The sequence below is a fragment of the Littorina saxatilis genome, linkage group LG13 (genome assembly GCF_037325665.1).
Source record: "Littorina saxatilis isolate snail1 linkage group LG13, US_GU_Lsax_2.0, whole genome shotgun sequence".
Lineage (NCBI taxonomy): Eukaryota > Metazoa > Mollusca > Gastropoda > Littorinimorpha > Littorinidae > Littorina > Littorina saxatilis.
Genome location: NC_090257.1, coordinates 43104017 through 43119658, shown reverse-complemented (window position 1 = coordinate 43119658; position 15642 = coordinate 43104017). Strand labels below are relative to the sequence as shown.

Here is a 15642-nt window from a genome sequence, read left to right as displayed (position 1 = left end):
TTTCTGGGACAAGTCGTTCAGGGACTTCTTCAGCTCTTCCACGAGGTGTTCTGCAGGGGCTGTGAGGACTTGTAGTGCGGACAGGCAGTCAGAGAGGAAGACAACCTTGGGTGGGGTTTCCTCAAGAGAGGTGAGGAAGTCTGCAGCTGTATGGAGGGCAACAACTTCTGCTTTGAAGTTGGAGCAGAGAACACCGCATGGTGTGGTCAGTGTCTCTGGGGGTCTTCCTGGCATTTGAATGAAGACGCCACTTCCTCCGTTCTTGGTTGCGCACTCTGCCGAACCATCTGTATAAGCGTGGGTCCACTTGCTGGCTGGGTACCTCCTGTGTATTTCTTCCAGGGCAAGGGAGCGGAGGGCTGCATCACTCTGTTGCTGTTTTCCAGAGATGCCAGGAATGGACATCCTTACATGGAATCTCTGACTCTGGGGAGACCACGGCTTTGGATTGAGCCTCTCGCACTGGTCAGGGCTGGGTTGAAGGATGTCAGCATTCTCCCTCTGCTGTGCTTTCAGCTGATGGTTGGGGCTCTGGCGCTTCAAGCGGTTCTTGGTGAGAGCTTGGAACTTGTTGTGGAGCGGATGGCTCTCGAGTCTCTTGTGCTTCTCTCCTTGTATCAGAAGCTTTGCCTGTCGTCTGTCGTCCGGGGATATCATTCCCAGGAACTCTCATGTAAAATTTCATAAAGATTGGTCCAGTAGTTTAGTCTGAATTGCTCTACACATACACACACACACACACACACACACACACACACATACACCACACCCTCGTCTCGATTCCCCCCCCCCTACGTTAAAACATTTAGTCAAAACTTGACTAAATGTAAAAAGAGACATCTTGCTTAAAAAAAAAGAAGAAGATATTGTATTCGTTAAAAGACATAAAGCACACCTGAGCGGTCAGAGTGGAGGTCATCTCGTTGTCCAGGTGATGGCGTTTGATACGCACATCCTCCGTCAGCTTCTCCATACGCAGACTCAGTTCCTGAAAAATGTGGAACAAAAAAATTAATGTGCATGTAAAAACTTATTCATCTACTAAAGAATAAAAAAACAAGAAAGGTATGTTGTTGGAACGTTTAATTATTGACAAAACAAAACACTATGTTCACAGATATATTAACCCAGCAGTCTTTTAAGTGCACAGACAAACACTAATTACATAAAACTTGTCTTGATATAAAATGTTCAGCCGCTTGTAAGACACAATTAAGCGACATCTGCTGAAGAAAAAATTGTTCCACAAAGACAAACTGTCTGTGTTGTTTTGCATTTGGCTGTTTTCATCTGATTGAACCTGGGACAGGCTGATCTTTCTTAACCCAGTGTGGGATTTTCAGTGGGGCGACCACCCCCAACCCAGCGCGTCCCCGGGTGGCGGATAGGGGAACGGTCTTCAGATATGGAGATCAGCCGCTTGCGGCCGCGGACCAAACTGGCTCCGGGTGGGATCCCGGAAAATCCTCCCCCCTGTGCTCTCAGGGTAGGACGTACGGGCCATGAGCTAAGGGTGAGGTAACCCCGACAGAAAACCCCAAATGCTGAAGACGGAGGACCCGGGCCGCACGGCGCATTCTAACAAACCACGGGTACACGCACTTACGCAAATGATGACACAATCAACCAGCACAGATGGAAATGGCGCTCGCCCATTGAGGACCCCCCAGGGTGGAGCAGCGTCGGGTCCCATGCCTCAAAGGGACCCAGCCTCAACTACTGGAGGTCCCTCCCGTCCGTCTTGTCACGCCAGGGGACGCGGGAGGAAAGTGACTGGCACCACCACAACCAGGAAGAAACCCAGTCAGCAGCGACCTTTCCAGGTCATGCACTGGAACGCAGAAAGTATCCTGAACAAGAAGACAGAGTTGGAGCATATCCTGCATGAGAAGAACATCAACATCTGCTGTATTCAGGAGACGCACCTGACACCCCAAAAGTCCTTCAAAGTGAGAGGCTACCAATGCCTTAGGTCCGACAGAACAGACCGAAGCAAAGGAGGAATCCTGACCCTCATCAGGAACAACATCAATGCCTGTTTGATAGAAACGCACATGGAGGACTCCGAATATCAGGTGATTCGAATCCAGACGAAGACATCAGAATTCCATCTTGTCAACTTCTACTGCCCCAATGATAGACACCTCGCCCTTGACACGATCCCCGCAAAGGCCTCCAACTTCATCGTGGTGGGTGACTTCAACAGTCATTCACAGAGTTGGGGATATGACCACCTGGATCGGAGAGGAGAAGAGGTGGAGAACTGGCAGGACGACAAAGGTCTCATCCTTTTGAACAGTCCCTTTGACTGCCCTACATTCTACTCCAGAAGATGGCACACTACATCAACTCCTGACCTAGCCTTCTGCACGGAAGACATGCACCAGCTAACCAGCAGAGAGGTCGGAGAACAGCTAGGTGGAAGTGACCATCGGCCAGTCTTTTTGACCCTGGGCATGGAGTCCTGCACTGAAGCTTCCTTCCCTCGGTGGAACTACAAAAGAGCGAACTGGTTCCTCTTTAGACACCGCACCAGCGAACTCACCAAAGACATCAGAGTCGAGGGTCGAGACATCAACATGGTGGCGAAGGACTTCAACATGAGCATCCTCAGAGCAGCGCGTGAGTCCATTCCCAGGGGTGCCAGGAGAGACTATAAGCCCTACTGGAGCAATGAATTGCAGGAACTGGATGATGATCTGGCAGACGCCAGAAGGAAAGCAGAAGTCAACCCGTCACAAAACAACAACATCCGCCTCCAGGAAGCCAAAGCCAAATTTCTCAAAAAGAAGCTACAGGCAAGACGGAGAAGCTGGCAAGAGAAAACAAGCTCTCTGAACCTTGAGAAGGATGGCAGAAAGCTCTGGAGGCTCACCAAGCAGTTGAATGATGAGAACACCAGCAGAGGAAAGATCACATTAGAAGAGAACGGGAAGGTGCTAACTGGAAAGCATGCTGCCAACCAATTTGCTGAAAGCTATGCAGGCAGGTTTCACGGTAATCAGACTCTTTGATGTGTGTAAACTTTGCCTTCAAATTACTTGCTTACTGTGTTGATTTTCATCATTTTTTCTGCTTGGCATGAGTAAGTATGGTATTTGCAATACAAAAAAATAAATAAAAGCTAAAATGTTTGTGTTTGAGCAATTATTTGAGCGCGTTTTTCGAAGCGAACGTGTGAATCCTGACAGACACCATTTCCTTCTGTCACATGACCCCATCTCAAAGTGTGATTCAACAGACACAAAAATAACACACAAAACTTATGATAATGGGGTTATTAATTCAATTAATACACAAGGTTAGTCTCTGACTAGAGAAAATAGGGAAACAATATCAAATGGGAGCATAAAACCGTTTCTGGAAAAAATTTCAATCACCACCGAAAGTGTCTGTCAGTAAAAAAAACACGTGCTTTGTTTGCAAAGCAAAGCCTAATTTTACACATCGCGTGCTTTTGTCTGTTATTCTTGCTTGTGAACATCATTTTATTGATGTTCTTCACTGGAAAGCAGGTGTATCATCAACAGTATCACAAAATCGCAAAGAATGAACATTTTTGTTGTGATCCGACCGGTGTCTGTAGACTGAATCACACGTTCGGCAAACTTCGTTTTTAACGGAAATAACCGAGCCTTTAATCGGAAACGACGTTTCAACCGCTTCATATCGTCTGCAGGAAGAAAAAGAGGAATGCGATACCCAGTGAGTAAAACATTTAATCGTTTTTAGTGCCTTTTGATCAAGTTTTGTTGCGTCTGTCAGCAACGTTCGTCAACCCAACGTTCGGCACAGCGACGCACGCATACGGATTTGCAGCGTTTGCATTCGGAAAGTGAGGGATTTGTGAGTTCGTTTGCATAATTTCAATCGCTAGTAGGTTTTCCCTTCGTCTCCCATTCTTGTGTGTACATGTTATTGGCATTTCATTGTGTAAATTGAAAGTTTGTGAGTAACAGTAGTAAAATCTGTCGAACGTTGGCAACGCTGACAGACGGAAATATCGAACGTTGCCTTCAATGACAGACTGGCTTGGCGATCGTACTTTCGATTCGTAGGAACAAAATATATAGAGACAACAATGTGCGCTCGTTACCACAACGGTCATGAACCGGTGTAACACAAAATTTTTACTCCACGAAAAATTGACTCGGACGGAGTAAACTTCCAGTAAAAATCTTGTACGAAAAAAGAACTCACAAGGAACTAAATTTTTACTCCCCAAATATTTACTCCCAGTAAACATCTCGTACGAGAAACTTAGGGCCTACTCCTTCGTTTATAATTCGCGCAATATCCCATTTACGTGCAATCCCGTTTTGCCGCCGTCCCATTTTGGCGACATTTAACAAGCCAAGCGTCATTTTACTCCCGCATCCCATTTTGGCGCAATCCCGTTTCGCCGCTATCCCATTTTTTTGAATTTTTTTTTTCTTTTTACATTTAGTCAAGTTTTGACTAAATGTTTAACATAGAGGGGGAATCGAGACGAGGGTCGTGGTGTATGTGTGTCTGTGTGTGTGAGTGTGTGTGTGTGTGTGTGTGTGTGTGCGTGTGTGTGTGTAGAGCGATTGAGAGTAAACTACTGGACCGATCTTTATGAAATTTGACATGAGAGTTACTGGGTATGATATCCCCGGACGTTTTTTTCAGTTTTTCGATAAATGTAGTTTATGACGTCATATCCTTTTTTTTTTAAAGTTGAGGCGGCACTGTCACACCCTCATTTTTCAATCAAATTGATTGAAATTTTGGCCAAGCAATCTTCGACAAAGGCCGGACTTCGGTATTGCATTTCAGCTTGGTGGCGTAAATATTAGTTTATGACTTTGGTCATTAAAAATCTGAAAATTGTAATTAAAATTATTTTTTTATAAAACGATCTAAATGTACGTTCATCTTATTCTTCATCATTTTCTGATTCCAAAAACATATAAATATGTTATATTCGGATTAAAAACAAGGTCTGAAAATTAAAAATATAAAAATTATTATCAAAATCAATGGACGTCTACCCACAACACGCCACTGGATGCCGCGTGGTGCCAGTCGTGAAAACCAGGTTCTTTGTCCTACAGTGAGACATTCAAGTTGGGGACTTTGTGACCGCTGACTTTGTCAGCATGGATGGAAAGGTGGAGAGATACAGGGCGGTGATCATCCCCAAGTCAACCCATTTCCCCGATGGGCCAGATCGAGAGGAGATCTGTGTGAAGTGTTTGCGCGCAAAAGACAATGGGAGATACTATGTCTTTCCTAATGTTGATGACAGTTCATGCTTGCCAATGGCTCAGATAAAAAAAAATCCCACCAACGAACCATGAACAACAGGGGGGATTACTATTTTGACATGTGACCAAGTCTCATTTGAGCGTTCACAGTGTTACCTGAGAATAGCACACCCCCTTGAATTGGGACCAAAGAAAAAGCGTTGTATATATGCATTTTTGAATGCTTTTCTAAAGTCATAAGTTCATTTGTGAAAAAAATAAATTTTTAGGGATTGTTTTGCTGAATGCATGCAGTTAAGAAATTGACCCCGTTTTCAAATTTAGGGGGTAGGGTTGCCCCATAGCCCACGTATGTCTGTGTGACTGTGTCAAATATCAATCTACTTTGCGTACAAACTGTATAGATGTTTGTTTTTCGATTTTAGAATGATTTCTTAAGCTGGTTAGAACTTCTGAGGTCTACAGGAAACGATAAAGATAAAAAATGTACAAAATATAAGTAGCGTCCTTCATCTTACCATTGTTCTGATCAATACTGTCCCTTTATTTGCAAGTTAACCGTTTTTATTAATGTGTTCAAGGAGTATGTTAAAAATTATTATCAATGGTTGCTTTAAACAGCACCTTTGGGCAGTTATTATGCACTGAAGTTGTAAAAGCATGTTTTGGGGGTTTTAGGATATAGCGTCTTGGAACGCCAATCATCTTGGAAATACGAATGTTCATATAATTTTTTTTACTGTTTTGGATAGATAAAAAGTTGAACTCTTGGTGCAAACTGTTTTTTGGCCCCTGTTTGACTATTTATTATTTTGGAATATTGTGTGTGAGAGGGAAACTGCAATCCTCAATATCATGAAACGTGCCTGCAGCTGAGAGCAACCTCCATGTTAGCCCCGAGAAACAGAGAGAAGCAAGAAGAGAGAAAAGAGAGAGACCTGCCAGACAGTCGACAGTGGACGCCATGAGTCAACCACTCACACTCCACGAGCTGCACTCAGCTCTGAAAAAGTCAAAGGCGAAGAAGTCCCCTGGCCCAGACGGCATCACCAACGAGATGCTAACCCACCTTGGTAGTGCAGCAGAGAACAAGCTACTCGAGGTCTTCAACAGCAGCTGGCAAGAAGGATCGCTACCACAACTCTGGCGAGAAGCGATCATGATCCCCATCTTAAAAAAAGGGAAGGATCCAAAGAAGGCCACCAGCTATCGCCCAATCAGCCTCACCAGCTGTGTTGTGAAGACCCTGGAGAGAATTGTGAACGAGCGCCTCAGGTGGTACCTGGAATCCAGGAACCTCCTCGCCCCTGAACAAGCTGGATTCCGACAGTTCCGCAGCACTGAAGATCAGGTCACTTACCTGGCGCAAGAAGTTGAAGATGCCTTTCAGGAACAGAAGCTGGTCTTCGTCACCTGGATAGATCTTCAGAAGGCCTTTGACAAGGTCTGGAAAGATGGACTCCTTGTAAAACTGCTGAGGAAAGGCGTGTCCAGCAACATGTACCAGTGGATTCGCTCTTACCTCTATAACCGCAGGGCAAGAGTTAACGTCGACCAGACCAAAAGCAAGAAGTTCCTCCTTCGTCATGGCGTCCCTCAGGGCGGAGTCCTCTCCCCCACACTCTTCCTTCTCTTCATCGACGATCTGGTGTCTGAGATGCCCAAGGGGATCAAAGCTGCTCTCTACGCAGACGACCTTGTGATCTGGTGCAAGGAGGAGCACGCAAGTACTGCCACCTACAGAATGCAGCAAGCGGCAGATAGGCTGAACGCATGGGCAGAAGATTGGTGCGTCTCCATCAACAAGGAGAAATCCTCCACCACCCTATTCACACTGTCGCCAAAGCAGAAAGCCGGAACCATTAGGCTTGGTGGAACTCCTCTGAGAGAGGATGAAGAAGCAACGTACCTTGGTGTCACCTTTGATAGACGGCAGACCTGGAAACCACACATTGCACAGGCAGAGACAAAGGCCCGGCGCAAGCTAGCCATACTCAGGAAGCTGGCAGGTACCACCTGGGGAGCGAACGAGAAGATACTGAAGACAGTATACCAGGGAACAATCAGACCCCACCTCGAGTACGGCTCCACAGCGTGGTCAACCTCAGCCAAGACAAACCTGCAGACCCTTGACCGTGTGCAAAACCAGGCCCTCCGACTCATCACCGGTGCAATGAAATCCACGCCCATCAAGGAAATGGAGAAGCTTACCACCATCCAACCCCTCTGTCAGAGAAGAGAAGCCAAGACTATGGTACAGGCCGAGAAGCTCAAGTGCCTACCCGACCACCCCATGAAGCACAGACTGAGCAACCTCACCAAAAACCGGCTTAAACGGAGCAGTTTTGTACACGAGAGCAAGAGACTTTCTCGACAGTACAGGGAAGTCCTTCCACAGAACACTCTACCTCTGACTCAAGAAGAAGAGGAAACCCCCAAGGCAACAGAGAAACCAGGCATCCAGATCTGCACCAGTGTTCCACATGTTACCTCAGGAGAAGATCAGAATGACACAGCTCGACAGGCACTCACCTTAGCCCTGATCGACGAACAGTACCCAAAAGAGGCGTGGATCCATGTATACACCGATGGATCAGCAACTAACGCCGTGCTCAATGGAGGTGCAGGCATTCTCATCCAGTTCCCTGGGGGACATACAGCTACATCCAGCGTTGCCACTGGCAAACACTGCACAAACTATAAAGCAGAAGCAGAAGCTCTCATGCAGGCCGCCTCCTTCGTTCAGGACTCCGCAGACCCTTGCTACCAAGTTGTCTTCCTCTCGGACGCCCTTTCAGTCCTTCAGGCCCTAGAGAACGACAAACTCCCACAGCTGGCCAAAGCATTACAGATGGTCAGACAAACCAGAAGAGTTGTCCTCCAGTGGATACCAGCACACTGTGGGATACCAGGAAATGAAAGGGCAGATGAGCTGGCAAAAGAAGGAGCCGTGGAAGACCAACCTGAAAACAGTGTCAGCTTTAGTGAGCAGAAGACAATCATCAAGGCATTGATGAGGCCAAGGACAAACAGAGATGACTACCACACAATGTCCAGAGAGCAGCAAGTCAACCTCATCAGGCTGCGTACTGGCCACAACAGGCTCAATGCTCACATGAACCGAAAGTTCAAGCTGGCGCCATCACCAACCTGTGCCTGCGGTCAAGAGGACCAAACAACGGAACACATCTTACAGCGATGTCCCTTACTAGATGAGGAACGAAAAGAAGTGTGGCCGTCACCAACTCTCTTGCAGACCAAACTATACGGCAGTCGACAGGAGTTGGAGAAAACGACAACATTTATCACCAGTGCTGGACTGATTGTGTAACCTCTGCGAACGCCAAGAAGAAGAAGAAGATCTGATTGAACAAATCCTTAGGGAGATATGAGCTAAAGTAAAATATCTGTCACAAAAGTCATGGTATTTATTGTGGTTTCTTTAATATTAACTTTATATTCATGAACATTATGTCAAACTGATTATCACTTAACAAGGTTGATAAAAAAAAATTTAAAGTATGGATACAACCACGACAGTCAAGTTAACAGGCGCCCTTCTTTCCTTCGACTTCCAGATATATTACGTATGATAAAGGGTCAGAAATGGGTGTAAAATAAATTCAACGATAATGCCAATAATAACATTTTCTTTCTTTCTTTCTTTATTTGGTGTTTAACGTCGTTTTCAACCACGAAGGTTATATCGCGACGGGGAAAGGGGGGAGATGGGATAGAGCCACTTGTCAATTGTTTCTTGTTCACAAAAGCACTAATCAAAAATTTGCTCCAGGGGCTTGCAACGTAGTACAATATATAACCTTACTGGGAGAATGCAAGTTTCCAGTACAAAGGACTTAACATTTCTTACATACTGCTTGACTAAAATCTTTACAAAAATTGACTATATTCTATACAAGAAACACTTAACAAGGGTAAAAGGAGAAACAGAATCCCTTAGTCGCCTCTTACGACATGCTGGGGAGCATCTGGGGGGGGGGGGGGGGGGAACATTTTCTTTGCATCTTTTTAAACGTTATGTCAGCAGAACAAGACTACCACCTGCCTACATACTCCCATTACACCCCAGCCCCCCTCTCCTTATCACCCCAGCCCCCCCTCTCCTTATCACCCCAGCCCCCCCTCTCCTTATCACCCCACCCACCCTCCTTATCACCCCAGCCCCCCCTCTCCTTATCACCCCAGCCCCCCCTCTCCTTATCACCCCAGCCCCCCTCTCCTTATCACCCCACCCACCCTCCTTATCACCCCAGCCCCCCCTCTCCTTATCACCCCAGCCCCCCCTCTCCTTATCACCCCACCCACCCTCCTTATCACCCCAGCCCCCCCTCTCCTTATCACCCCAGCCCCCCCCTCTCCTTATCACCCCAGCCCCCCCTCTCCTTATCACCCCAGCCCCCCCTCTCCTTATCACCCCACCCACCCTCCTTATCTCCCCACCCACCCTCCTTATCACCCCACCCACCCTCCTTATCACCCCACCCACCCTCCTTATCACCCCACCCACCCTCCTTATCACCCCACCCACCCTCCTTATCACCCCACCCACCCTCCTTATCACCCCACCCACCCTCCTTATCACCCCACCCACCCTCCTTATCACCCCACCCACCCTCCTTATCACCCCACCCACCCTCCTTATCACCCCACCCACCCTCCTTATCACCCCCACCCACCCTCCTTATCACCCCCACCCACCCTCCTTATCACCCCACCCACCCTCCTTATCACCCCACCCACCCTCCTTATCACCCCCACCCACCCTCCTTATCACCCCCACCCACCCTCCTTATCACCCCCACCCACACTCCTTATCACCCCACCCACCCTCCTTATCACCCCACCCACCCTCCTTATCACCCCCACCCACCCTCCTTATCACCCCCACCCACCCACCCTCCTTATCACCCCCACCCACCCTCCTTATCACCCCACCCACCCTCCTTATCATCCCACCCACCCTCCTTATCACCCCCACCCACCCTCCTTATCACACCACCCACCCTCCTTATCACCCCACCCACCCTCCTTATCACCCCCACCCACCCTCCTTATCACACCACCCACCCTCCTTATCACCCCACCCACTCTCCTTATCACCCCACCCACCCTCCTTTCTCTCTCTCTCTCTTGTCTGTCCTGCTTGAACGCGTGGACACCCTCTCTCTGTCTCTGACTGTTATTATGTCTGTCTCCCTCTCTCTTTCCATCTCTCTCTCTCTCTCTACCCCTCTCTATCACACACACACACACACACACACACATACTTTCTCTGTCTCTTCTCTCTCAATCTCCCTCACCTTGATTTTGCTTTCATCCTGGCGAGTATACTTGGAGAGCGTCATAGAGTCTTCATCTTTGTGAGCGGACTCTTCGAGCCAAGCCTCCAGCGCCTGTTGGTCCCAGTTCATCTGCGACTTCATCTCTTCCAGCTTCTGTGTCTGTCTGAAGATGTTGTTCTGCACACACACACACACACACACACGCACACGCACACACACAGTGTAACATTACACAGCGGTGAAGCAACACAAAATGTGTATGCACAGTCACAAAAACGCCCTAACAAAAACAACAATAAATGCATTAATATGAAACTGATCAATCGTTCAATCTGAAAGTTCACAATACACATTCCAAAACATTTTTATTTTTAATTTTCACATACCTCTATTCTGTAGGCGAAGACTGCAACTAAACGCAGCAGAAAATTCTTGGAAATTTCACACCAAAAGTTGCCTTCAGATTCTGTGACACATTTTTGTTTGTTCTCTTTCATAATAATTTACTGTCCGATTAAAATTTGTCAAACAACATACATTTGTGTGATTTTCACATGTACAGCATTTTGTGCAGAGGGGGGGGGGGGGGTGGTGGTGGTGGTGGTGTGTGTGTGTGTGTGTGTGTGTGTGTGTGTGTGTGTGTGTGTGTGTGTGTGTGTGTGTGTGTGTGTGTGTGTGTGTGTGTCTTAAAAGGGGGGTTGAACTGCAAGTCATTTTGTGAGCAACACATTGTTACAGTGGCAATGTTACCTCGTAGATGTTCTTCTGTTCCTTGAGCTCGTCCAGTTCTTTCTTGAGACGTCTGATTTCTTGACCCAGACGTCCCTCCTCACGTATCGCAATCTTGTACATGTGGTCCTCCGTCTCGATCTCCTTGTTCCTCGCCTCAACCAGGGCCTGAACGGAAGAAAGACAAGCAACAAGATAGTCATGCTTGGTTCTGCTTCTCAAACATTTTCACAAAAGTAATTGCAGTTTTCAGACCAGTGCCATGAATAAGCTGCAAATTGCATTTAATTGATTCGAAACATTTGATAATATTTGCTAACATCTGTTATTGTTCTGTTAGTGTTATAGTCAATTAAAAAAAGACCACAAGATAGCACCAACAAAAACAAACAAAACTCCTCACACAAAAAAAACAAGGATACAAAATAGAAACACCACAATAATAGCACAAAACATTGCACGTTTTACACAAAAACATTCAAATTAGCTTGATTCAAGACTTCCATCAGTACATGTATCAGTCATCTCTATACTATTTCCACTATGTCTATCTGCATCAAGACTTCCATCAGTACATGTATCATGAGTCATCTCTATACTATTTCCACTATGTCTATCTGCATCAAGACTTCTATCAGTACATGTATCATGAGTCATCTCTATACTATTTCCACTATGTCTATCTGCATCAAGACTTCTATCAGTACATGTATCAGTCATCTCTATACTATTTCCACTATGTCTATCTGCATCAAGACTTCTATCAGTACATGTATCATGAGTCATCTCTATACTATTTCCACTATGTCTATCTGCATCAAGACTTCTATCAGTACATGTATCATGAGTCATCTCTATACTATTTCCACTATGTCTATCTGCATCAAGACTTCTATCAGTACATGTATCAGTCATCTCTATACTATTTCCACTATGTCTATCTGCATCAAGACTTCTATCAGTACATGTATCAGCATGATGAGTCATCTCTATACTATTTCCACTATGTCTATCTGCATCAAGACTTCTATCAGTACATGTATCATGAGTCATCTCTATACTATTTCCACTATGTCTATCTGCATCAAGACTTCTATCAGTACATGTATCAGTCATCTCTATTACTATTTCCACTATGTCTATCTGCATCAAGACTTCTATCAGTACATGTACCATGAGTCATCTCTATACTATTTCCACTATGTCTATCTGCATCAAGACTTCTATCAGTACATGTATCATGAGTCATCTCTATACTATTTCCACTATGTCTATCTGCATCAAGACTTCTATCAGTACATGTATCAGTCATCTCTATACTATTTCCACTATGTCTATCTGCATCAAGACTTCTATCAGTACATGTATCAGCATGATGAGTCATCTCTATACTATTTCCACTATGTCTATCTGCATCAAGACTTCTATCAGTACATGTATCATGAGTCATCTCTATACTATTTCCACTATGTCTATCTGCATCAAGACTTCTATCAGTACATGTATCATGAGTCATCTCTATACTATTTCCACTATGTCTATCTGCATCAAGACTTCTATCAGTACATGTATCATGAGTCATCTCTATACTATTTCCACTATGTCTATCTGCATCAGGTAAATTCCTTGAGCAGGCAACAGTATAATCCCCATGCAGAGAGAAAGACTCACCTGAGTGTGGAGCAGTTCTTGTCGCACATTCTTCAGATGCTCGGTCATAGCAAAGACACGGTCCTCGGTCTCGCTCAGCTCGATCTTCTCCGCTGTAATCAGCTGTTGCTTCCTTAGCACCTGTAATCATACACAAATGGTCAGTTAACAGAGTTAGTCTGTCAAAACAGTTAGTCAGTTAACACAGTTAACACTGTCAGTAAGTCAAACAGCTGGTCAGTTATTTAACACTGTCAGTTGATTCACACAGCCAGTCAGTCAGTTAACATTAATAGGTATAGTGTTGTTCTTAGGCCGCGATCAGTTTCTACAATTTTACAGACACACATATCTGATGCATTGGTCTGACCCCTGGCCAGCTGACCATCTGATAATTTAATTGGATATGCAGATCTTAATTCTGACAGAACAATTGTTTTTTGCTCTTAGTCTTAGCCAGAATATTTGAACTTAAACATATTTTCAATTAAGTCAAAATGACCCATTTGTCCCCTGAGGGAACAATGCTACACAAGGTTCTATATTTTCGAAAATCGACAAACAGATAGACTGGCAAAGTTATATGTTTTATAAGTGTCTGTCTGTCTGTCTGTCTGTCTGTCTGTCTGTCTACTTCAAAGACCTTTGGGTTGACGTACTAGTAAATGTAATTGTAACGTTACTTTTATTTTGTCAATAAAAAACGTTCTATAATTACCTACCATTCTTGTTTTGTGATTGTATATGAGGGCATGCTTACACACTATAAGCCAATCTATGCAATGTGATGCATTCTGAGCACTTGGGGTGAAAGAGAGACAAGGGTCAAAAGATCGTGTAGGTTACCTAGCTCAAAGTTAGGCTAGGATAGTAACTGATCAAAAGATCAAACAAAGGCTCAACAGCTTAAGTACCAGTCTGTCAACATATCATATCATATCATATCATATCAAGGGGAACAGGCTTTGCATGAGTATTTCGTAAGGCTCAAACTGATATTTAATTTGCGGGAAATAATATTCCCAAAGGAGGAGGATGTCAATGCCTGCTTATGTCAAGGAAGCATAAAACCACTCATCTCACACACCTTATGCTCATTTTACTATCCTTGTTTGACAAAAGATGGATCAAGAACAGCATCGTCCACTGTCCGGGCATCAAGTCGAAGCTGGCCCCATTACCACCACGCCAGCGAAGAGGCCACTGCCAGCAGTTCGGCCTCATTACCTGCCGCACTCAGTATCGGAGTGCCGCTTTTCTACCCAGCACAGTGAAGGACTGGAACTCTCTACCAGCAGCTGTCGTCGAGGCCCGCACTGTCGACACCTTTGTGTCGCGCGCCTCGCACTAAACCAGCAGCCACTGTGACTCATGTCCCCTCCCCCCCCCATACTCCCCAACCTGTGAACTGTAATGGACTTTTGGATGCTGGAAACGCTGCTTTACTGGACTTGCGCAACATCCCATCAAGTGCCGAAATAATCACTACTGTTGATTGTGGGCAGTAATGGAAAGACAAGACAGACAAGATCGCTCTCCGGTGTGTGTACACTCAGCTGGATGTGTATGTGCACGTCAACTTATTATTGTCATTACTATGTCTGGTCCTTTCCATTCAAAGAGACGTTGTAAGATTAGATTACAGATTTTCCAATGAAAAAAATGCACTATCAAAACTAAACATTTGATTTAGATTTAGTCAAATGAAAGTATTCAAATTCAACCAATTTATTTTAAACTCACATCCTCCTCCAGGCGCTTGTTGTCGGAGTTCGCCACCGGCATGCTTAGTCCTGAGTCCCATTCTAGCTCAGCCAGAATGCTATTATTCGCCCGAAGAGTCATGATGAATCCTGGAAGATGCAAAAATCCGACACAACCAGTTTAAAAATGCACAATGGCCGATTCGGCTATGATGGCGTTTGTATTGCTCTGGTAACTGAGGACCCGGATGAAAATAAAACAAGGGAAGTTAGTCGACTGTGGGCGCGAGTTATCGTACGTATTTGTCGTCTGCTACTTTTTCGGTGTGGTGAGCCCGAAGGACCGCGAGCTGTTTCTTCGTACTATTTGCACTATCTGGATTTCCTCGACTCTAAATACTTGCATATTGCTTTCATAAAACAACATTGTAATACTGTGTGCATAGTTTGTGGAAATGGATGTCATCAGCTCCATTGAAATCAGCCTTGCTAAATGCAAGTCATCAGTACCACTGCACATGATATGACAGTTGCTCAGTTTCATAATGATAGTCGTTCCCGATCCAACATTTTAATAGTATGCGCACTGTGTGTGTGTTGGTGTGTGTGTGTGTGTGTGTGTGTGTGTTTGGTGTGTGTGTGTGTGCGCGCGCGTCCGAGTCAGTGTGTGTGTGTCACAGTGTGCCACGGTGTGTGTGTAGTGTGGTGTGTGTGTGTGTGTGTGTGTGTGTGTCAGTGCGGCGTGTGTGTGTGTGTGAAAAACATATCACTTAAATTATCCAGTTCAGTGGGTGACATTCCATTTGGTCAGTGATAATACACTCCTTCATTATAAAAACTTTACATTTGTCATAATTATGCATGATAATTATGGTGGTAGCTGATGCGTTACTATGTCAACCTATAAAGATAACCTTTAATAAACGATAGCTAGACAGACTAAAAGACAGACTGACACGGCTGAGACAGCCAAACGGCACACACAAAGACACCCAGACTCACAGCCGGGCACACTCGGACATAGGC

The 15642-nt window shown here is 45.3% G+C and overlaps 1 protein-coding gene across 1 annotated transcript in view; it reads right to left on the bottom strand.

Annotated features, from left to right (window-relative positions):
- Nucleotides 1-14848, bottom strand: part of LOC138945804 (coiled-coil domain-containing protein 39-like) — a 75811-nt gene extending 60963 nt beyond the window's left edge. Inside the window, exons 1-5 of the mRNA XM_070317314.1 lie at nucleotides 14657-14848; nucleotides 12935-13054; nucleotides 11285-11431; nucleotides 10553-10711; nucleotides 896-988 (exon numbers count right to left, since the gene is read on the bottom strand). Coding sequence (XP_070173415.1) covers nucleotides 896-988; nucleotides 10553-10711; nucleotides 11285-11431; nucleotides 12935-13054; nucleotides 14657-14758 — 621 coding nt within the window. The 5' untranslated portion in view covers nucleotides 14759-14848. The remainder of the gene's footprint in view (nucleotides 1-895; nucleotides 989-10552; nucleotides 10712-11284; nucleotides 11432-12934; nucleotides 13055-14656) is intronic.
- Between the last annotated feature and the right edge of the window lie 794 nt (nucleotides 14849-15642).